This window comes from Euprymna scolopes, chromosome 13, assembly GCF_053919585.1.
Source record: "Euprymna scolopes isolate OS-2025 chromosome 13, ASM5391958v1, whole genome shotgun sequence".
Lineage (NCBI taxonomy): Eukaryota > Metazoa > Mollusca > Cephalopoda > Sepiida > Sepiolidae > Euprymna > Euprymna scolopes.
Window position 1 is genome coordinate 57,952,674 of NC_136494.1, and position 24,774 is coordinate 57,977,447.

Genomic DNA, 24,774 nt, shown 5'->3' on the forward strand with positions numbered 1-24,774 from the left:
CCACCCAAAAAAGTTCCTGAAATGAAAAAGCGAACTTTGGTCAATATTATTTAAAAAACATAATTTTGCCTTTACACTTAATATTTATTATATATTATAATTCATTATCCTCACTCATTTTATTTAAACATGTAGTTCAAAAATTATTCTAAATAATGATTCTATTTTCTTAACAGATTGTTTTGACGATTGGGCGTTCTTGATAATTCACCGAAAAACTTTTAATCACTTCAATTTTTCAACTTTTAAAGTCATTTTCTCAAGCAAAGATAACGATTTTGAGAAAAATATTTTGTGTAGGTCTTTTCTATGTCAAACCGCACCTATCATCACCATTGCCTCACCAGGGTTCCAAAATCGACCTGCCCTAGTGTACATGGGGAGAAATGATATAAGAATGATACGATAGACAAACTTAGATCTGATGACCTCAGAAAAATATTACATCTGTACTGTACAGGGTGATGTGTACAAAACAGGAGACTTTGTTGATATTGTTGCATTGAAAGAATGGAGGAGAGTTCTTGGGTTAGTTGATCTAGAACAGGAGATAGAAGGTTCAATAAGCATGGGTAGGCAAAGAAAAAAAATGGGTTGAAGTGCTTAGTATGGACTGAAAAGAAAATGGAATGAATAAAGACCCGGTCAAAAAGGGTTAGTTTGAATGTCAATTTCTAAAAACTGTCAAATGCCAGAATGTAAAATGGACGTTAAACCAAATATAGTCATGGTTCATTACAAAATTAACACTGATCCTCAAGAAAAAAGTTTGTGTATAGAGTCCTTATTTCAGAGTTTAGTTTCATAAATTACTATTTTCCAAGATCTTGAAGAGAAATTAACCCACAAAAAATATTGCTATAAGATTTTTAGGACACTTGTGCTTTTCCGTAGTCGAGAATGAAAATGACACTTTGGCCTATTTTCTAGTTCTGGCTATGAATGGATAGGACATATCTCTTTATGGCCACTCTACCAAGATATACCATTGCTGTGGAAATGTATGTTTTTATTCAGTGCAACACACATTTCCCTTTATTTTTCTTTTAGAATAACATGCATTTTTTTACTGTTATGGGAATAATTGTACTCTCCGTAAATGATTCATTGCTGGATTTTCTTGTGTACTCTTTATGTACTACATCTCTTGCAACTGTCTTTTCATGTTTGTCCTAAACAATCTGTTAATAAACTAAATAATTTTGTTATATCACTGTTTCTTAATAGTCTTTTGCTTTCTAGCACGTCACATTTGTTGATGCAACAAATGATAGCGACCCATTTGCACTGTGAATAATTATTTTTTCTCCACATGTTGATCAATATAATCCTTAACCTTTTTCAAGTGCAACATTTTGAACCTGGGGATATTTGTGCCAAACTCAGGAACCTAAACAGAATTTCAAACTGAACCATTTAAATGGTTTTTAAAGACAATTAGTGAAAATTGAACTTTGCGAAAAAGAAACCGAAGAGTAACAGAATATTTTCTGAAAACTAAAAATCTTTGGCCAATTTAGCAAAACCTAATCTTCACTAATTGTCTTTGCAAACTGTTTTCATTAATAAATTTTTGATTTATCGTTTTTCATAATTTTTGGATATTTTCATTACTGTTACATAACAATTCATTAGATACCATTGATTTCACTTGAAATTCAATATTTCAATTTTCACCACAATAACGAAGGACCATTTTTAAAATTTCTTTTTAAATAATAAACACATTCCAAAAGAAAAATTAAAATACAAATGTGAATATTTTTATCAAGATTTTATTGCAGAAAATAGAATTGAAATTTTTTTTTTTCTTTTTTTTTCATATTTTTTTTTTTTTAGAAAATAAATGTTTCCAATTTTTCTTCCTAAATCAGCAGTACAGCACAACACGATGATACAACACAAAAGAAATCACGGAAAGTAAAAAAAATTTTTAATTCTAAAAAAAAAAAAAACTAAATAATAAAAAAAACACACACACACAAAATATTTAAACACAGAAAAACTGCTGAAAGGAAAAAAAATTCAATGAGATAAAATTAAAATTTCATCTTAGGAAATCTTTAAAATTTAAAGAGAAGCTACAGCCCAACCTTATTAACACATCTTTGATTCTTAATTGATATTTGTTTAAATTATTTTTTAAATTTTATTTCAATCATTTTAATTCAAGTTTTAAGAGATAGGAGTTTTACAAATTTATAGAAATATATTACATTTGTACACACTGTTGACCTATTGTTGTTTGCATATCTTTCGAAAAATATCGCAAGAATTCATTTGGAAAAAAAAAAAAAAAAGAAAACCCTCCAGATAGACATTTTGATATTTCTGACAATTTACTTTTCAACCACAAATATATTAAACTAGCAGTATTAACTTGGTGTTGCCTGTGTACATATATATTGCTAGTCATAAATAATTTCAAATATCATTACGTTTACAATTTTTGCTTTTAAAAGAAAAGTTAACAATAAGATTTGCAATATGAGATCAAGTAATTTAAAAAAAAAAAAACAACTTTTAGCACTGTGGTGTTTTCTTAAAAAATACTTGTTCTTATAGATGTAAAATAGCAAACAGCTTTAATAAATCGAAACAAATTCGTTTGTTTTATATCTTAAAAATAATTATGTAAATGTTTAAACCTTTTTATATACACTCTTCAGAGATATTTTATTTAATTTTATTTTATAAAACAAAATCTTTAAAAATGAATTTCGTTTCTTTAAGTTTTAATATATTTCAATTATTTTATGCATCTAGTGACACCAGACAGAATCGAAAGGTAAATTTCAATGACATTATTAGCTTCTTTGGAAAATTTAGCCCTTATTGAAACTTATTTGAATGTTGATTTCTATAACGCATAAACAAACATTTTTATGTATGAATAATAGTAAAAATAAAAAACATTAACTAAAACAATTTGTGTGTCACTAAATCTTTTGTTTGAAGCTAAAATCCTATGTAATGATAGACATACTTTTATTTGGCAAAATTATGAAATTTTTTTTAATCTTTTAACAACTTGTAACAAACCCAGAGACTGCATGGATTCCCTTTCATCCCTAAAAATGTATATGTCATTGGTTATTACATCTGGTGGTTAGTCAGATTATAAGCAAAATTATACACAGTGTCATCATAACATGGTGGCTTATGTCACGATGGACCTAGAATCTTTCATTATTTAGTTAGATGATTTTTGTCAAATCTGTTTTATTTTTTAGTAGCACTCTAAACCCAAACAACATTCTTCACAACAAAACCACTTTGAAACTGCAATTCTATCATCTGTTGAAAGACAAAAATTTAATTTTTTTTTAAACGAAGAAACTGTTCTGTTCATCTATCACTCACTTTTAATGAGCAATTGTAATGGAGAAAGATCTTTAAAGTGTTATGAGATAAGGTGATCAAAGACAATAAATATAGCAATTTGCGGCAGTTACGGCCTCCAAAATCATAATGTATACTTCTGCACCATACTATTGCTAATACACTTTGTGTGAATTATACCACTGGTTTTGATTATTACCGGCCTGCAAAGCCATAACAAAATGAATCAAAAATGAATAAAAAAAAAAATCACCAAAGGCAATAGAGACCAAATAAGCGAATATTTATGACCATGAACATTTGTTTGAAACCGATATTCCTGATATCCTAAATGAGTTCTTATGATACACAAAAGCAAATATACAACTACAGTATGCCCTGGCGTTGTCTGGAATGCAGTGAAGTCATTCTAATTTTTATTTGCTTGCATATTTTTAAAAACTTATACAAAAAAAGAGCAAAAATTGCTGAAAGAGACAACTTATTTGACATTCTTCAATGAAAAATATGAGTTTTTCCCCTTGCTGATTTTGATTAATCAGCTAGAATTAAAAACTTTCCATATTGCCAGTTAGCCGAGCAGTACTATATAAATTGTAGCAGATCACATTATTATAGTGCCAATAATAAATGTTACTATTGGTACTAACTGGAAAATCGCTAGTTAGAAGCCAAGTTTGATATATCAGCTCCAATGTTATCTAGGTCCAACTTTTAAAATCTCACAAGATATATAATATATATATATATATATTAGAATATTTGAATAAATGTATTAATAAAAAAAAAATTAATGATAAAACTAAATTATTTTTTTTTTAACACGCCTGCCCTGATATGCAAGACTAGTTTCACTCAAGCCTACTTTGGTATGTTGCATGCAATAATTGATTTAAACAATACCGGTGGTTTTGCTAATTTTTCTACCTAAACTTTCAACCAGTACTGCTGAATTGTTTTATTGAGTAATTTCAACATTTTAAAAAATTTTTTTATAAAGATTTAGAATAAAAACGAGAAAAATATAAAAAAAAAAACATGCATTGATAAAAAGGTTTTAGGAATTACATGAAATATTGAAAAGAAATGCAAAGAATGTTTTATGCGTTTCAAATGAATAAAACAAATTGATTCCCATTAAAGTTTAACAGAAAATGATATATTTACGTCAGAGTTTACTAAAGTTTCTGTGCTCAAGCATAAGTGGGTTGTTTTCACTTCTGATGCAAAGGGAAGCAACTCTAGTCGATTTTATTTCAATAAAAACAAAACGCATTTTTTCAACTTAATTCTACTCAGTTTTGAAATCACACATTAAATACAATTTAAAAATAACTTTATTCAAAAGCAAATAATTATTCAAAAAATCGCCGTCTTCATAAGCATCTTGGTCATAAAACAAAAAGAACAGAATTCAATTTACAAACACACAAGTTTAATTTTTTAAAATGTTATTTTACATACTTTTCATTTCTATAAAAAAACAGGCTGAACTTCTAGTAACTTCAAATTCTTTTAAATATCTCATTTGAAAGCACCCAATACAGTCCATGTAATCAATTCTTTCTATCATAATCACAAACTGGCCAATATTAAAAAAAAAAAAAGAAAAAAAAAAAGCTATTTAAATTTACATTTTGATAATTATATCAAAAATGTAAATTTAAATCGCAAACAAGTACTTGCTCTATAAATAAATCACAATATTTATGGGAATGAGCGATCAAATTGTCTTTTCTCTATAAAAAGTGTCCATTATTTGTTATGTCAATTTAAAATTTATATAAATTTTAAATATTCATATCAACATTATTTGACAGAAAAAAGTTATTAAAGATTTTAATCCCGAGACGTATCCAAAAGTTAAGAATAATTGAATTTCAACAAGGGTCGTTGATAGTGCGCAATCAAAGAGAGCAAATTATATTTTATTATTCTTTATGTAAATAAATCATATCTTACTATGATGTGCAGACCGTTTCAATCATATCTGATATCATCAGGCAAGAAAAATTAAAAAGGTTCCAGACCTTTTCAAATTTGGAGGAGAGGAGAAAACTTTAATTTTGCTTCATGCCAGTCATGGCATTTTTTCTCTCCTCAAAATTTGAAAAAGTTTGGAACCTTTTTAATTTTTTTTGCCTGATGAAATTAAATATGATTGAAACTGTCTGCACATCGTAGCAGGATATGACTGTATTTACATAAAGAATAATAAAATATAATCTGACTAGCTGAATAATATAATGCCTCTTGATATAACATATCCAGGGACTTCTTCCATCAACACCAAAGCCAACAGAGTGGAAGCTATTTTTGAAATGGTTTTTCCCTGCTGACAGCAGTATATTGCTGGTCCTGAACAGCCCTAGGAGGTTCACCCTCCAAAGCTTTGCATTCTATTCTTGAGCAGGGGTTAGTTTATTGCTACTTGCTTGAGGCACCCCAACCAGGGAATGCTGAAAAACTGCCCAGGCATATTTTGCAAGCCAGTGCATTTCCTTTAGGGCATTGGCTGTTCAATCCCACTTTCTGACCCTTGTGTCACATCTTCCCACTGTAGGAGGGAAATAAATAACCTGATATAAATTAAAAGAGCACGCAATCAAAGTTGGAATCAGAAAAAAATCTTGTTATTTTTTTGGATGAAATATTGTTTAATCAATGAATTATACGTGTTATGAGGCTTAAAATAATTAAAACAAACTTTGTTGACTGAGTAATCAAAAAGAAAAAGTTTCTTACATTGCGAATCACAATATATAAAAGTTTAAATAAATATTTAATTTTTGTTCCCTCCCCTCACCTACATTGCAGGACGATATTGTTATTTGCACATTTCAGACTGTTATTTTCATCATCACACCTACGCAGGAAACACCATAGAATTAGTGAGTATGCACTCAAATGTCACCTGAAACTGCTCTAGCCAGAAACGGACATGACATCACATAACATCTCAAAAAGAGAGAAGGGCAAGAAAGGTAGGATAATTTGTTGGGAAACTTTGGAGTGAACAACATATGTAAAGAATGAGTCAATTGTAATTAAGTCTACTGTTAGATGAGAATAAAATTCCATCTAAAGATATTTCCATACCTTGAATTATATTGAATGGAGATTATCTTCCATTGGCAAGAAACATTGAAACAGAGTTGTCTGCTCTTGAGACAGACATAACATTATGGGGTGGATTCAAGATGGATGCTATTAACATGGTTTCATAACCGTGTTGTGAAACCATGTTAATAGCATCCATCTTGAATTTTTAAATCTAATATCATCGTAGTTGATTCATCCATTGTATCACGTTTTAAATAGATCGTTTGAAATTGTTATTTCCTAAGAATTGTTTTCGTCCATTTTATTTCTACATTATTTAATCTCGACACTTACAAAATGATGAAAATTGTAATAATGATGCCTACCTTTGCAGATTGTCCTCAAGGGGTAATATTTACTTTAAATGGATCTTTGAGAGAGAGCATAAATTTCACCTCCAAAATTTGGGGGGTATTTATCTAGTTTATGACTTAGTCTTTGGCAATTTTGTGTTGGCATCTTCAGGTAGGTTACAGAAGATATCAATCAGCTGGCAGAAGATGACAAATTTTAATGAAAGTATGAAATTCATTAAATCAAGAAAAAAAATGTTTAAACCAAAAGTAACATTTAACATGCTATGTCAATATGTAAATAGAAAGCCATTCTTAACATGATGAAGGGGGGAGAAGAATGCCATTTTGAATTAATCATCTGGCAGTCTTCACTTCGGCATCTTCCAGCTGTTTAGGTATTCTGCCTAAAGATGCCAATGTGAGGTTGCTGGAGATTAGATTGTGCATTGGACATGTACCATTTTTTGGAACTTCTGATAGTAATGAGAAAAAAATGAAAGAGCTTTGATTATATAGTTTCAAAATTGGAATTGATTTTTCTCATTCTAAGAGCCATATTTGAAGAGTTAAACCCCATGAAATTCTATACAGATTTAAGCTAAGAACTTGAGTAATGCAATCTATTTCTGCACACATTTTACCTCATCAGTATGTTTTGGATTGTTTTGAAGCATTTTAGAATGTGGTCACTTACAGGTTCCAAATAATTCATCAGTATGAACCATATCCTAGGATGAGTATCCTAGCTAAAGCGCAACACCTCCCCTTCCCTCTACAAAATGTGCCCTAATTTTGGTTGTGAGGACTCTTAAGTTCAGAAATAACCTGGGTGTTGTTTAAAAGATAGACATTGTCTTTAAGATAACCCTAAGGATAAATATCTGACAGGAGAAGTTATGATTCGGTATGTATGAAGCTCATTCAAGGTTACACCTTATACTGATGAGACTATCACGAAAGTCACATGTCAGTAAACTGTAATAAAACAAAAACTGTTGAACATTCATAACGGAAACTTGGTGGACAAGTAAGGCATAAACTAAAGTTTATTTGCATGAAATATGGTTAGATTGCAGAAAGCATTGTTAACTTTACTAATGATGACTCTGGTGGAATTTTTTTTTTTTTAGGTCGGAGTACTATCGTTATCCATAAGCATTCTTAACAGTCAGCATTTGGTTCATTGAATGCAATTTTTAATGGTTTTTAACTTGAAATACATTTTATTGACCTAACCATTGGATTTATATTTCCCTAACTAAAAGTTGCATCCAACTAGACATGCGGTCTGCCATTACTCCCGCTAGCTATTCAAGCTATATTTAACAATACAGTTCAATTTCACTGAAACTGTTTAAAATCTATCCTACATGGTACAAGCCATCCAATCAAACATCATTTTTTCATGTGGAACTCTATCTGATCCTAAGATCATCTCCCATCAATAATACTGCATAATCCACTGCACCTGGGAATTCGTATACCTGCACTTCACTTCAAAAGTATATTACTGCTAAGTAATATACAGCAATTAAACAAATTGTTGCCGAAAAAAATAAAGAGAAGGTTTTGAAGATATGTTTAAAAAAAATAAATAAAATTGATAAATTTACTTTTAAAAATTTGTCTGAATAATTATCACCAATAATTCTCCATTTTATCAGTTCCAATATTTTAAAGACTTACAAATTGTCCATAAATTTTAAAATTTTCATTTAAGTTATGATTTTTTTTTGCAATATGGCAACACCAAACACCTGAATTTGTTTTTATTTTACCATTCTCTCCCTCTCTTTATACACACACACATTATATATATATATATATATATATATATATATATATATAAAATGTAGATACATTTTATAAGGAGACATATTTTATGCACAGATTTTCAGTATTTACTTCAACAGTACTCAATATGTGAATAGAGTTAGGTAGTAAGTTATAGAAATATATGTATGCCAATTAAACTGCATAGAATTTTCTGCATTTCATCCTTGTAAGGATTGGTCAGGCTAAAATGCGTGGAATTGATGTAATCAGGTGTTTTTATATATGGTATTAATCTTTATGAGGATGAAACAAGGAAAATTCTGTATAGTTTAATTGCAATACATATTTTTATATCCTACTATATGTTATATATTAAGTTGCTTTTATTTTTTTTCTATTATTGTTTGTACATATAATATTACTAAAGAAGCAATTATTTAGTTCACAGACCTGGAATTAAGCAAAGAATACTGCAAAGTAAAAAAGGAGACATGTACAGGATTTGAACCTGTAATTCAGAAAAGCATGGGCGCCATCTTGGGTCACTTGACTAATGAGTTTATGTCCAGAGAAAGATGAAATTGCACAAATAACTCATCTCCTAAGTTTCGCAACAAATCTTCCAGCCGTGTTGACTAAAGAATCACTTATTTAGTAATGTGAGTGCAACAATAACATAAAAATAGCAGCTTAATACATATAACATACTGTCCGAAATAAATTTCCAATATATATATATATATTATATATACACATACACACACATACACTTCAAAGTCCATAAAACATTGAGGAGTCTATATTCCAAACCCTTTTAAAAAAGTTTCCTAGAGTCTTTCAAGTTGTGTTGATTGATTTCAAAGACAAATTTTCACCGCAGAATGTTGATGTTGTCCATCAAATCGGCTGCATCAGGATAAAGTACTTTATCAACAAACATGTCAGAACCAGGAATCACAGGAATATTGTCAAACAATAATTGGTGGAAGCACAACGACACCGTCACTGGTTTGTAGCCGTGTTCATAGCATCTCTTTAGGTATGCATCATAGTAGCCTTTTCCTCGGCCAAGTCGAGCACCGGCCAAGGAGAAGGCCAAGCCAGGCATGATGATTAAATCCAAACCACCTGAAAAGCAAAAAATTTAATCAAATTACATTTCAGTATTTTTTTATGACGTGTTTAGCAAATTCACCATGTAAAAATAAGAATATATGTAAATTTAAAAAAAAAAAGAAAAGAAGAAGAAGAAGCAATCAGATTTGAAATGGAATAAGAAAAAGTAAAAGAATTTTGAAGGTAAACAGATGCATGCACTTGTGTGTTGCAAGAGATGAGAAAAGAGGAAGGTAAAATAGACAGGTTGTCTGCTTCTTTTTCTGTCTTCCTTAACATCACTAGAGAGAGAGAGAGAGAGAGAGAGAGAGAGAGTATTTATTGTGGCCTACAATTTGAATAGTTTTCTTTCTTTTTTTTTGTAAGAGGAGGTGAAGGTGAGAGTGTAGTGATATGAGAAGGCATGGGAAAAGAAAGGAGAAAAATGAAATTAGAACAGCAAAGCAGACTACACTGTGTTTTAGCAAAGAGTTTTTGGCTTTGAACTCGCAGCGTTGTGGAATAGTGATCAGAGAAAAATGATGGCTTAATAATAAAAAAACAGTTAAGAAAAATATGCTTGAGAAAGAAAAATACAATGTTGGTTGAAAAACTATACAAACAGATAAGTGAACTTTGAACTTTTAACAAATATTAATTTTATGGAGGATGTTGACTCTGAGAAAAGAAACTTATTATTTTAACTGAATCATACTCCTGTTGCATTCCAGCATTAAATTGTTCAGTTTAACTTTTATCATGTGTTCTCATCTTGTGCATTTTATTGTAGACATTAGAGAATTTAGGGAGCATACCTCCTTCAAGCAAAACTCTGGCAAAATAAAAATGTTCAATTGTGTTGGTTATTGATAATAGTTTCAGCCACATTATTTACTACTTTTTGCTTTTTATTGTTTCTATTGATTTTTTTATAGACTGTTTATCATTGTTTTTGTTATATTTTATCATTGCTATTTGTTTATTTATGTTTTATTTATTACTATCTATATGTAGCAGGTGTTGTCAGTCTTTATTTTCATTTAATTTCAAGCAAGACCTTCCTTTTTGCTTTTTATCAAATTATTATTTTAAATAGTATTCCCATAGGTACATTTACTTACAGCATACTTTGATCATTAAATTATCATGAATTAATTGAACCAAATTGTTACAAAACTATAACCAATTTTGTTAAGACATGTTTTAACTTTTTATAAAACTGCAAATAATTTCTAAAACTTTCAATTTTTTAATACATGGGTTTAGCTGTTTTACAGCATATCAGCCCTTCTCAGGTTCAAGTATGTTGGCAAAAGTTTTTATGCTTCAAATTATTTATTTCTATTATCAAATATTTATTTGCTTAGTTTGGTTGTTTTGTGTAGAATTTTTTTGGTTTTTGTAGAATACGACTGAATTTTGCAAAAGGAAAGAAAAAAAAACAATAACATCAATGTTTAGTGTATTTAAGTCAGGAAGCCAATATTTTCTGACAGACTAGTAGCATCAGATTTAATATATGTGGATTTGTTAAAAATATTTACGTAAAAACATAACTTTCTATTTGACAGTCTAAAGGCTTCCAAATTCCTTTCAAATTTCCGGGGGTCACAAAGTAATCCATTCTCTTTTTTCCAACTAATGAAAAATGATTAAAATGGCCAACTTGTTTACAAAGAAATTGAAATGTATTCTGGTGGATTAATTTTGTAATTAAATTATTTACTACTAGGCCTCTTGATTCCTTGGGTGAACATAGGGCCGCAATGACTCTCCTCCAATGGACCCAGTTCTGGCTGGTCCTCTTCAGTTCAGCCCATGTCATTCCAGCAGCCCTGCTTCTTTTCCATGTCTGCCTCGGGCAACCAATTGCCTTGCAGGTTCCATTCAAGGGCCTGCCTGGTGATTTTGGATGCAGGCTTCTGCAAGGTGTGGCCAATCCAGTTCCATTTTCGTCTTTTGATCTCTATCTCCATTGGAGTTTGGTTGGTTTTGTCCCACAGTTGTTCATTGGAGATAGTCTCTGGCCATCTGATGTTTAGGGTGTTTCTGAGACATATGTTGGTGAATGTCTGGAGTTTGTAGGTGTTGGTCACTCTCCATGTTTCTGAGCCATACAGTAGAACTGACTTCACATTGGTGCTGAAAATTTGGATTTTATTCCGGAGTGAGAGAGTTGTTGTTCTCCAGATTAGTCTTAAGATGCTGAATGCGTGTCTGGTTTTGCTTATCCGGCGCTTGATGTCCTCATCTGTTCCTCCATCCCTGCTGACAACATTGCCCAGGTACACAAACTTGTCAACCTCTCTAATGTTCTCTTGTTGTAGTTGCACTGGATCTTGCCTTCTGTTATTTACCCTCATGACCTCTGTCTTCCCGATGTTGATCTGGAGTCCAGTCTTTTCAGCTTCCTCTGCCACATGACATAACTTCTCCTGCACATCTTGAAACCTGTATGGAAGGAGGCTGATGTCATCTGCACAGTCCAGGTCCTCCACCTGTTTTGTAAAATTTCACTGGATACTCGTCCTCTGTCCTGCCGTGGATCATTTCATGACCATGTCGACCACCACCAGAAATATTGGTGAGAGCAGGCAACCTTGACGGACGCCAGTTTGTATGGTGAAAGGTTCCATCAGTTTCCCGTCATGGATCACTTGACAGGTGGCACCCTCGTACATCTGTTGTATGATAGTGACAAACTTTGGAGGAAAGCCATAGTGATTCAACAGTCTCCAGATTATGCATGGTTATGATGTGGTCCATGCATGAGTGGTCCTGTCGGAAGCCAGCCTGTTCGTTCCAAAGTGTCTTGTCTAAGGCGATCTTCAGCTTCTTGAGAATGATTCTGCTCAGTATTACTTTTGATTGTTTTTTTTTTCAACTTTTAGAATTATAAGTAACTAGCAATACTTGTGGTCCGGCATTGCTCAGGAAAATTGTGAAAACTAAGAATTGCAGAAGTAAAAGAACACCAGAAATAAAAGAACTGGAAAAACTCTTCACTCCAAATGCTAAGCCTTTTATCCACAATATAAAAATCTTCATAAATAAAACTACATATTATACCAATATGAAAACAATAAAGATAAATGGCACAACTTTATAAATATACAGATAGCATTAAGATTAACTAAGAGATAGAAGTGCAAAATCAGTAACAAGGCCGAGAGAAAGGAGTACTGATTATGAGGTGGATGGAGGGAAGGTGGTAACTCTTTATTATGTAGTAGTAAACATTTTACTATGTTTATTTTTTTTTTTAATAAGATCTTTAAAATTAAATATTTTTTTTAGTATATTACACCTTTGCATTTTTTATCAAAGAATAGTAAATAAAAAAGGTGTAAGATAGTTGCAAGAAAGGCACATGAGAAGTGACGCCAATTACAAATTGGTACCAAGAAAAAATAAAAAGATTTTATGCCTCTTTTCTAAACACTCAGTATCATGTGAGGATCAAGAGTAAGTGGGAAAGTAGTGGCACTCTCCCATGCATCTGTGTGTAGTAGCGAATGAAAACGGAACTTTTGGATCACCCTTGCTAACAGTGGATCCATAAACTTGCCTTGAAATGGGTATTCCTGCTGTTAACTCATAAAGCAATCAGAATTCTTAAATTCCTCTTTTGGTAATTAAATTTTATGGCCATTCCTGTAACAATGTGAATTATCATTAAAAATAAAATTGATAGTTTTTGCATTTGCAATACTTTTTGTACCAGCCGAAGATACGTCCTCGACAATCAGTCCAACAGTGGATTTGTTGCTGTCGGGCTGGGGTATGGTTCTGCTGAGCCATCAAAGTTCGATCCTCCCACGCTTTACTTTCTCTCTCAGAAGGAATTGGTTTTTTCCGAATCACCTGGGGTGCCTCTACTAGGGAATGCCGATATAGAGTTGCTCAGGCATTTTCTGTAGGCCAGAGCACACTTCATCTTGTGTGCTGGCTTTTCAAAACCTCACCTGACCTTGTGTCTAACTTTCTGCAGAAAATATAAATAAAAATCCTTTTTTATATCTAAATGAAAATTTGTGGAGATATACAAAACAATCAAAATTAGTGGACAATTGTATTTTGTTAGAAAAGAGTGTTAAAAATGGCAAACATTGGAATAACGTTTAAGATGTATCTAATTTTCATAACATAAGGTGAGTTCTTTTAAAGCTGTGAAAAGTCCATTTTCCACACTTAAAATGGTGATTAAATTTTATATAAAATCGATCTGTCACGTCTACCATTTGAAAAGGGAAGTTTTTCCAAAATTAATAATGGATATTGTCGCAGACATAACAAGTAAGACATTTGTATCCAATACAACTGAAAATATATATATATATATATATATATATATATATATATATATGTATGTACTTATTAATTTGTAAATCGCCACTTGTTTTCATCTCCTTTCACCAACAACGACAATATTTCATTCCTCGCATTGTGATAATCTTCTAAATCTCTACTACATATATATATATATATATATATATACTAGCATGGATGCCCGGCATTGCCCGGGTGTTCGGAGGTGTGTGCTGAGCAAAAAAAGAAAAAAAAGAAAGTGGTAGTAGGAAGGCAGGCTCGAACCCGTACCGCGAAGGAGGAAAAGAATGGGAAAAAACGTGAAGTCTTTGCTGTTACAACCACCGCCAAACCGGAAGTGACGTATGTTTAAATTAAGCCTAGACAATTGAAAAGAGAGGATGACTTTAAAAAATATCAGCAAAAAAAGCAATCCCTCCCTGTAGAAAAGTACCCAGTTGATGGTGAAGAAATTAATGTTTTTAGCCAATTTTTGGTATTTGTCGTCTGAAGGGTCGAGCTTCAAAACGATACTGATCTTGTGAAAATCCGCCGCCTCTGTCGAAAGTTTTAGGCAGACATGCAAACATACATACATAGATTTATATATTAGTAGCTCAAATTTTCGACCCAAACTGATTAAAAAGCTTGCCCTATCTCTAAATACCCTTTATGTATGATTTCAAATGTGTAGACCAGAAATTGTCGGAGTAATTTGGTAGAGACCGCAGCGGTCAAATTTTTTTAAACTTTGACCCCTATTATGATCCCTTAACATTTATTGTTTTGGGCTCAAATCAAGTTATTAAGTTATATCCATGTCCAAGGAGCTATATCTAAAATTTCAAGCATTTATACCCAAAATTGGCAGAGGAGTTTGGTAGAGTTCTTAAAGGTCAAATCGTTGAACGTTGACTCCCTAACAGATAAATTTCTGGCCGAAAATGGATTACAAAGATTTTCCCAAATTTCAATACCCGTTATATAAAATTTCAAGTCTGTAGACTGAAAATTAACAGAGTTATTGCGTGAGGAAATGTACACACATACACACAGACAAACACTTTCACTTTTATAGATATATAGATAGATATATATAAACTGTGTCAATCGCTTTATTGCAAGATTCGTAAGATATCAATATTTTACTAAATATACGTCACAACAAAATGAAAATTATATGACCAGACAATAGCTTTAAGGTTAGTTATTTCCAAAATTTTTATTAAAATCCATGCGATATTCACAAAGTTATGACATTTTATTCTTTATCGAAGAATTTCCACTGTCCATCACTTTATTGCAGATCTCTTAAAATGTTGTTTTAGGCCAAAAATACAATGTCTTGTGAACTTTACTTTTTATTATATTTTTCTGTCAAAGAATAATAAACAAAAACATATCCTAAGTATAAGCCTCATATAAATTAATTATTTATCAACATATCTACCATTTTTTTAAATAACTTAAAACAACCTTTTGTCCCCTGAGGAAGTCAATTGTTTGAGCTTAAAAGGGAGTTATAGCTCTAGCAACATCGACTATGTTCCTCCACAAGGCATCCTTGGAAGTAAATTGCTCTCCTCCCTCATAAACTCCTCTTTTTAATATTGACTAGAGATATTCATTGGCATTAAAGTCTAGAGAACACGGTGGTCAGGTCATGAGAGTTTCCCCAACGAATCTCATAGATTCAAGGAAAACTGCAGTTTCCCCAAGCAGAATGGTATAGTACATTGTCATGTATAAAAATCATCTGAAAGCGACGTGATAATAGTAGGTCATCTAGCCATGTCGATAAATGATTATCCAAAACGGCTGTATACACATTGCTTGTAAGTTTCACACCCTCTGGCACTCGGCATGGTCCATCCAACTTATCCCCAATGATTCCTGCCCAAAACATGATGCCTCCACTTCCTTTTTGGCGATGAACTCTGTAAGGGGTCGGAGTTCCGTTCGGGTTTCAAGCTTTGGTACATCTATCCGGACCGTCAAGAGAAAATAGGACCTGTTGGAAATCCATTTCTGTGTCCAATTTGTTTTTCCCTATGTTGTTTTCTCAATGGATGCCTTTGAAGAGGTTTGATGTTCCTTGCAGTCACATTTAACACATTGTATCCGACCTGCCTGGATCTTGGAGCGATTCCAGCTTTTTCAAAAACGGAAGCACTGGTGCTGTTTGTCTTTCAGATCGGGATATTCAGAAAACTTGTAGGGAAGTCATCCCTACAAGTTTTCTGAATATTACAATCTGAAAGATTTCTCCTGGTGCCCTTATTTTTCTGGATTTGGTGTTCGGTCAAGTGATCCCTTTCCAGCTCTGTGGCTAAATCTTTGATGGACAATCCTTCTGCGAGTCCAGTAACTATCCTTTGCCTTTCGATAACCTTTAATCGCCTGATTTTTTGGCATTTTAAGAGATCTGCAATAAAGCGATGGACAGTATAATTTCCTTGATAATAAATAAAATGCCATAACTTCGTGAATATGGCATGAATTTGAATAAAATTTTGAGAAATAACTAACCTTAAAGTAACCCTTTGATGGTACAATTTTCATTTTTTTTCTGACATATATTTAGTAAAATATTGATATTTTACTAATCTGCAATAAAGCGATTGACACAGTATATATATATATATATATATATATATATATATATATACTAGCAAAAGTATCTGTCGTTGACTGGGTTCAGAAACAGCTAACAGAAAATGGACTCTGATTTATGAAAGTATGACAGGTTATGAAAAGCAAGGGTTGTAAAGAGATAGCTTCGAATTTGGGGGTATCAAAACCAAAGTAAAATATGATGAAAGTAAAAATAAAATAGATAAATCCCATAATTTATTATACCATACCTGTTCACACTGAAACACTTATCACAATATTTTGTGGATCTATATTGAAAAACCTTGTTAAACTTTGTGACATATTTCCATTCTATGGAGGTCAGGTGCGAACGAACACCCCATAATTTTATTATACCATATTTCTTCAAATTGAAACATAATTATCAAAGTATACTTACGCAAATAGATATGAAAAGTCTTTATTAAAGTTTATGCCTATTTCCATTCTATGGAGGGCAGGCACGAACGCAGACCCTACAATTTTATTATACCATCCCTATTTAAGTTAAAACATACTTATCAAAGTATTCTTATGTACATCTATATCAAAAACACTTGTAAACGTTTTTTTTTATTTTTTATTTCCATACTATGTTGACCAGGCGCGAACGCAGACCCCACAATTTTAATGAACCACCGTTCTGCCAGATCAAACATACCCATTCCTGTGTCTCAATACATCTGCTATCATTATATGTAATCAGTTTTTTTAAAATAGTCAACCATATAGGAGCCAATTCGTGACCAGACACACACACAGCTTTATATTATAGATATATATTCATTTTACACAATAAAAGGATTAATCTTCTCCACACTCAGAAAATTCTCACCTGTTTCCAAAGCATCGGGCCGAATATCATCATCACTTGGCTGTTTAATATTCCATTTGGTTAATGGAAGGTTCTCGTAATCCTCAAGAGATCGTAATGGCACCATCTTCATACTTGGTCCAGAATAGTGAGGAATGAAGCAAGTCTTCTTACTTCTTACGATGTGCTTCAAAATCTGGTCTGTCGCTACTTCCTCATCCATACTTAAATAAATGGAAATGCGGTTACTGTCTTGGAATTCTGGAAGGCTTAGCAACTGAAAAAGAAATTAAACAAAAAAACAATCGTTAAAATAGATCTATATTACCAGATAGAGCACAGAATTTCGTGTCTTCCCTCCATGGGAAAATAACTGGTACTGACGAATAACAGAAAATCGATATTAGCATTGCTCTTTTTATCATCCCATCTGGCAATAATGCAACCTCGTGCACAAACCACATTACCAGAAGATATCACTTTCAGATTGAACTCCAACATGGTTAAACAATATTTCTTTCACTGTTCCATTTTTATCTGTACTTCTTACAGTCTTATTAAATACTTATATACTTATCAGCAATGCTTTAAGAAAACTACCATACCTTTGTTATATTTGCATTGTTACTGTGTAAAATCTTAGCAATTTTTCATTCTTCTATTTCAACATGCATACCTGTGATTCAAGATAAATAAAGCCTTATTAATTGGTTTTCATACGTCTTCAGTGTTCAATTTATTCATCTAGAATCTAATCCAAAATGGACCAATTTCTGAAGCCACAGTGTTTCTATGGTTACCCTTCAGTGCCTGATTCTGCAGACCATTGGACACTAACTAGCAAACTAGACTTTCTTACCAATTACATTTCTCATCCAGTGCACGAATAGCAAATTGTGACTCATATGAATCAGCCATCACTAAACTCCAGTCTGAAGCCCTCTGATAGAATATTTCAATTAAAAGACAAATATGAACAGGTAAAATTATAGAAGAATAAAAAGGCGTATCAAATGATGTATAGGTTGTTTAAACAGTTACATTAAATTTAGCTTGAATCTGCAGTTTTTGAAAAAATTACAAGTCCGGACTTTCTTTTGGCCGCCTGTGTACATTGCTATTCACATGTAACTTTGACAATATGACAAATGGTAAAAATCTTCTTGTAGACTGTGGCGCTACAGCACATGTTATCACCAAGGAATCTGATTTCATTAATTTGGATTCAAACTTTAATCCACAGAATCATTTTGTCGAACTTGCCGACGGTAGTCAAATAAATGATATAGTCTTGAAAAGAGACAATGCTAAAATATCACTAAAAAAATAATAAAGGCGAAATTTGTAACTGTATTCTAAAAAAATGTTTTTTGATACCGACATTTAAGCAAGGCATATTTTCTGTACAGGCCGCCATTAAACAAGGCGCGAATATAAAGTTTGGCCAAAACAAGTAAAAATTGAGATACCCAAATGGAACTGTATTTGACATGAAAGAAACTGGCTGACTATATTATTTAAAAAGTATGGTTCCCTCAAAAACTGCCTGTCACGACTTGGAAACCTGGCAGAAAATTGTGAGACACTGCAATACAGCTGATATTAAAAAATTACCAAATGTAGTCGAAGGCATGAAAATAATACCTTTAAACGATCTCCCAAATTGTGATGTTTGTGCACAGGGAAAAATGGCGAAATATATTAGCAAAACACCAGACAGAAAGGCTACAAAAATTCTCACTTGTGCACTGTGACTTGGCAGGCCCGAAAAGCTCGATGGGAAGAGATAATTTAAGATATACATTGAATTTTATTGATGATTATTCAAGATAATTATGGTTTATTTTCTAAAAAACAAATCCTTATTTAAACGCTCCAATTGACTGTGAGAGTTAGATTTATCCCCCTCCCCGAGGGATTTAAAATCAAAAATAAAAATTTTGTATGGAAACTGAATCGCTGTACAGTCTAAAACAAAGCACTCACAATTGGAATTTAACACTCCATAATTATTTAATAGAACAAGAATTCAAGTAATGTCCTGTAGACGTGTGCCTATATACTAAAAATATAGGTAATAAATTGTTGATTTTGGTTTTTTGGGTTGACGATATATTACTCGTTTCAAATTGTGACAACACTTTAAAAGATGTTAAAAATAAATTAAATAAAAGATTAAAAATGGCCGATCTTGGACTATTGTAATCGTTCCTCAGTATAAAGTTTACCTGTGAAAATGAAACTATAACAATGAACCAATCTCGGTACATTGAAAAAATCTTGCTGAAATTTGGAATGTGAGACTGCAAACCACGTATAACTCCTGTTGAGATTGATATAAATAAGAATATAGAGACCGAAACTAAATTAATAGATCAGGGCTCTACATTGGGAGTGAAACAATCGCATTTGTGAGTGATTTTTCAAAGTGGCGACTAGAAATAATGAAACACTTATCTTTTGGCGATTGTATTTCTTTCACTGACAATCTTCCAAAGCTCACTAATGAGTGAAAAATATCTTTCTGCCTTTTTTTTTTAATAAAACGAACAAAGTTAAATTATTTAAACAATAAAAGTTTAATAGAGCAATATACTCTTCTTTTAACGAAAGCTGTTTTAAAAAACATTTGAAAAAATTAGAATGTTTATACCTTCAAGTATCAACATAAAACGTGTTGTATATTTAGAATCACACTTATTTAAAAATATACAGAAAAAACTTTATTATGTAAATAATCATCACAGAACGAAGATGTCATATTCGAAAAAAATCATGGGTTTGGCTAGTAACTTTTCTATTTGGCTAGTAAACAAAAATATTTAGTTGTCAAAGGTCAACTAAAGATAAATTTGTCCATAGAGACCTGTAGATGATCGATTATACAGAGAAATTATTGGAAGCCTAATCTATTTAATTCATTTGATGACTGCCACTAGGCCTGATATATGTTATACTGTAACAAAGCTATCTCAAAACTTATCAAAACCGACAATTAAGGACTTAACTCGTGCAAAACAAGTCCTTCATCTAAAAGGAACCAAGACACAATCTTTAATATTTAAAAAGTTGATATGTCCCCTAAATTCAGAAGGATTTTCAGATTCAGATTGGGGTAACTGAGGATCGAAAAAGTATAATGGGATACTGTTTTAGGCTGTCAAAGACTGAACCTATGGTCTCCTGGAAAACTAAAAAACAACAAATTGTTGCCCTTTTTACATGTGGAGCAGAGTTTGTGGCACTTACACACTCAGAATAGGAGGCAATTTTTCTAAATACCCTTCTAAAGTCTATTTTAAAACCAGATCTAAGTAAAAAACCAGTAGTAATTCATTGTAACAATCAGAATAGTATCTTATTAGCAAATAATTTTATGATTCATCAAAGGTCGAAGCATAGTGATATCAGATATCATTTCATAAGGGATGAAATAAGTAAAAAATCTATTTCTCTTAGTTATGTAACATCTGAGAATAATATAGCCGATATTTTCAATAAACCTATAAAAAGGATAAAATTAAAACATTTTATGGCCAAACTTTTTGGAATTAAATCATGAATAAATCTAGTTTCAGAAACCCAAAATGAGAAGTTGAAACCACACGAAAGGGAAAAAGAAATGATAATAATAGATTGTAAATTGGCTCAGGTATGACGATAAACTACGATCAATTCTTTTTTCTCTCTTGTTTTCCTAACCAAATTAACCAACTAACATATCTAACAGAATGTTTGGAGTTTTTGTTTAACAAAAAAAAGTGTACATCTGTATTTAAATGTATATATTTGAAAAGTGTGTATATCTATAATGTATATGTATATATTTGAAAAGTGTGTATATCTATAATGTATATGTATATATTTGAAAAGTGTGTATATCTATAATGTATATGTATATATTTGAAAAGTGTGTATATCTATAATGTATATGTATATATTTGAAAAGTGTGTATATCTATAATGTATATGTATATATTTGAAAAGTGTGTATATCTATAATGTATATGTATATATTTGAAAAGTGTGTATATCTATAATGTATATGTATATATTTGAAAAGTGTGTATATCTATAATGTATATGTATATATTTGAAAAGTGTGTATATCTATAATGTATATGTATATATTTGAAAAGTGTGTATATCTATAATGTATATGTATATATTTGAAAAGTGTGTATATCTATGTATATGTATATATTTGAAAAGTGTGTATATCTATGTATATGTATATATTTGAAAAGTGTGTATATCTATGTATATGTATATATTTGAAAAGTGTGTATATCTATGTATATGTATATATTTGAAAAGTGTGTATATCTATGTATATGTATATATTTGAAAAGTGTGTATATCTATGTATATGTATATATTTGAAAAGTGTGTATATCTATGTATATGTATATATTTGAAAAGTGTGTATATCTATGTATATGTATATATTTGAAAAGTGTGTATATCTATGTATATGTATATATTTGAAAAGTGTGTATATCTATGTATATGTATATATTTGAAAAGCGTGTATATCTATGTATATGTATATATTTGAAAAGTGTGTATATCTATGTATATGTATATATTTGAAAAGTGTGTACATCTGTAATGTATATGTATATATTTGAATTTTTTTTTTTCCCCCTTTTTTTTTCTTTTTTTTTTTTTTTTTAATATTTTTCTTCCTTTGAAGATTGTAATGCTGGGTATGGGGCAGCCAAACCAGCTGCTAACATTGCCCCGCTTTTTTATTGAAGCCAACCGAGAGCTCTTTTTAGTATCCTCGCTGTTCCGTTAAGTGCAATTGTCTGAATCTCTTTTGCACTTGGTTCACCAGGAATTTTAGTTAGGTAGGACTTCAGATGTATAATTGTATGACTATATATATATGAATTTGAAAAGTATGCATCACTGTCAAACCACCACCTTGAAACGACTGAATCATGACTGCATTGATTCTTTGCCACCATCTTTGTTATTAAGAATTATTCAACACTCAAGATCGTGACTGCATTGATTCTTCGCCAATTTGATTTATTGCCGCCATCTTTGTTCAACATAATGTCTCAACACTTAACATGTATAATCCTGGAGGCTCTAGTGGATACTGGTAGTTCAGAAAGCTATATATCATCAAACATCATCCATAAGTACAATTGGCCGACACAAACTTCTCACAGGAAGATATAAATGGCATCCAGCCTTATATGCGACATTAGCATATAAAGGGTTTACCTACCTGCGTTTCAAACTTTCAGTCCTTTCTTCTCTTTGTTCAGATGTCTTACTTGGCCACAACTTTCTCAAACTACATTCAAAAGGTAGAAATGCCCTTTTGGGGGTCACAAAGATCCTTTCTCCGTATGCACCGTAATGGCATCCCATCTTGTTTCTCTATCACTATTCAAACATTTATTGCCTGGTCACAAGCCTATTGCCACAAAATCCAGAAGACACTCATTGATCCATCAGCAGTTTATGCAATTCATGAACTTCTAAAAGATGGTGTTATCAAACTCTTGCTCTGCCTGGAGAGCACAGGTTCTAGTAACCACTAATGATCGACACAAATATCTTGTCATTGACTATAGTCAGACCATCAACCGGTTCACGTACGTTGGTGCTTATCTTTTACCAAGAATTAATGAACTAGTAAAAAAAAAAAAAAAAATTGCTTGCTATTCCGTTTTTACTACCCTGGACTTGAAAAAGAGAAGAAATTCACAACTTTCGAAGCCTGTGAAAATCTATATCAATTCTGCTGTATCCATTTGGCATAACAAACAGTGTATCATGTTTCCAATAATTGGTAGACAATCTAATAAAATGCAAGACGGTTGCCAACACTTTGACGTATGTTAATAACATCACAATATGCGGCCATAATATGATGGAATGTGATGAAAACCTTAATCGTTTCTTAGATGTTACCAGTAAGTACGACATAAGTTTTGATGAGAACAAAAGCATTATGTGAACTGAGAGTGTGTGTTATTTGGAGTTGTAAAACCAGATTCTGAATGCTTCCATGTTTTGAGATATCTAACTCCACCATAAGACGCTAAATCACAATAGCGAGTTGTCGGAATGTTTTCATATTATGCTCAATGGATTCCTCATTTCTCAGATAAAAAATTCTATGGCTAGCACAGAACCAATTCTTCCCTCTATCTGAATCCTACTTATCAGATTTCATCAATCTCAAAGAAGAACTCGAGCATGCTTCACTTACGAAAATTGATCCCAACATACGCCTTACCATAGAAACTGATGCTTCACACCTGGCCGCCACTCATTCAGAATGGCCACCCAGTTGCTTTCTTTTCCCAATCTCTTTCAGTCAGCAAGCAATATTACTCTTCAATTGAAAAAGAAGCACATGCCATCATCGAAGCAGTACGTAAATGGTGTCATTACCATATCGGTTCTGCCTTTAAACTAATTACAGACCAATGCTCCGTAGTTTTTATGCATGACCTGAAACACCTAAGCAAAATAAAGAATGAGAAAGCAGAATGCTGCAGAATCAAACTATCATTCATCACATTTGATGTAATATACCAGCCAGGGAAAGATAATGCAGCCGCAGACACACTTTCTCGAGCAGTTTGCTCCTTGACTAATTCAACCAGTTTACAAGACGTACACGTTTTATTGTGTAATGCAGTCATCATACGAATGCCTCATTTTGTACGTCTGCGTAACCTCCCTTACTCCATTAAGGATGTTTGAAGAACTATTGGTAACTGTTCAGTCTGTGCAGAATTAAAACCACAATTTTTTGATCCCACTAATTTTAAGCTTGTCAAAGCAACACAACCATCTGAATGCTTGTGTTGACTTTAAAGGTCCGCTGCTATCTAATAGTCGAAACAAATATCCATTAACAATTATCGACAAATAGTCACACTTTCCCTTTGCGTTTTCTTGTCAAGATATGTCCTCACAAACAGTCATAAATTATTTTTGTCAACTATTTTTGCTGTTTGACATGCCTTCCTTTATTCACTCTGACAGAGGTCCATCATTCCTTTCAACAGAACTAACAGATCTTTTGCATAGAAAGGGAATAACAAGCCGTACAACTGCCTAGAACCTGCAGGGAAATGGCCAAGTAGAGGAACTAAATGCTACATTATAGAAAACGATATTGCTGGCATTGAGGTCGCAAAGACTACCAATTTTTCATTGGAAATCAGTTTGCGCAATGCCTTTAAGGATCATGGAAATTAATAGACTGTCTCTCATAACTTTGCCAGACATTTTTAATGAATTTGCTGTTGTTTTGGCCTTTATAATATAATCTGTAATTACTCTGCTTCTGTACATTTTAAAGATGTCAGTTCAGTATATAAAGAGACAATTTTGGGTTTTCCTTTCGATAAATAATGCTCTGTTAATATG

General features: G+C 32.0%; 1 protein-coding gene across 1 annotated transcript in view; it reads right to left on the reverse strand.

Annotated features, from left to right (window-relative positions):
- Positions 1 to 1,757: 1,757 nt before the first annotated feature.
- The window catches only part of LOC145292044 (5-formyltetrahydrofolate cyclo-ligase-like), a 39,051-nt gene continuing 16,034 nt past the window's right edge, over positions 1,758 to 24,774 (reverse strand). The window contains exons 2-3 of the mRNA XM_080138069.1: positions 17,389 to 17,644; positions 1,758 to 9,644 (exon numbers count right to left, since the gene is read on the reverse strand). Of these exons, the coding sequence (XP_079994195.1) occupies positions 9,388 to 9,644; positions 17,389 to 17,644 (513 nt within the window). The 3' untranslated portion in view covers positions 1,758 to 9,387. The remainder of the gene's footprint in view (positions 9,645 to 17,388; positions 17,645 to 24,774) is intronic.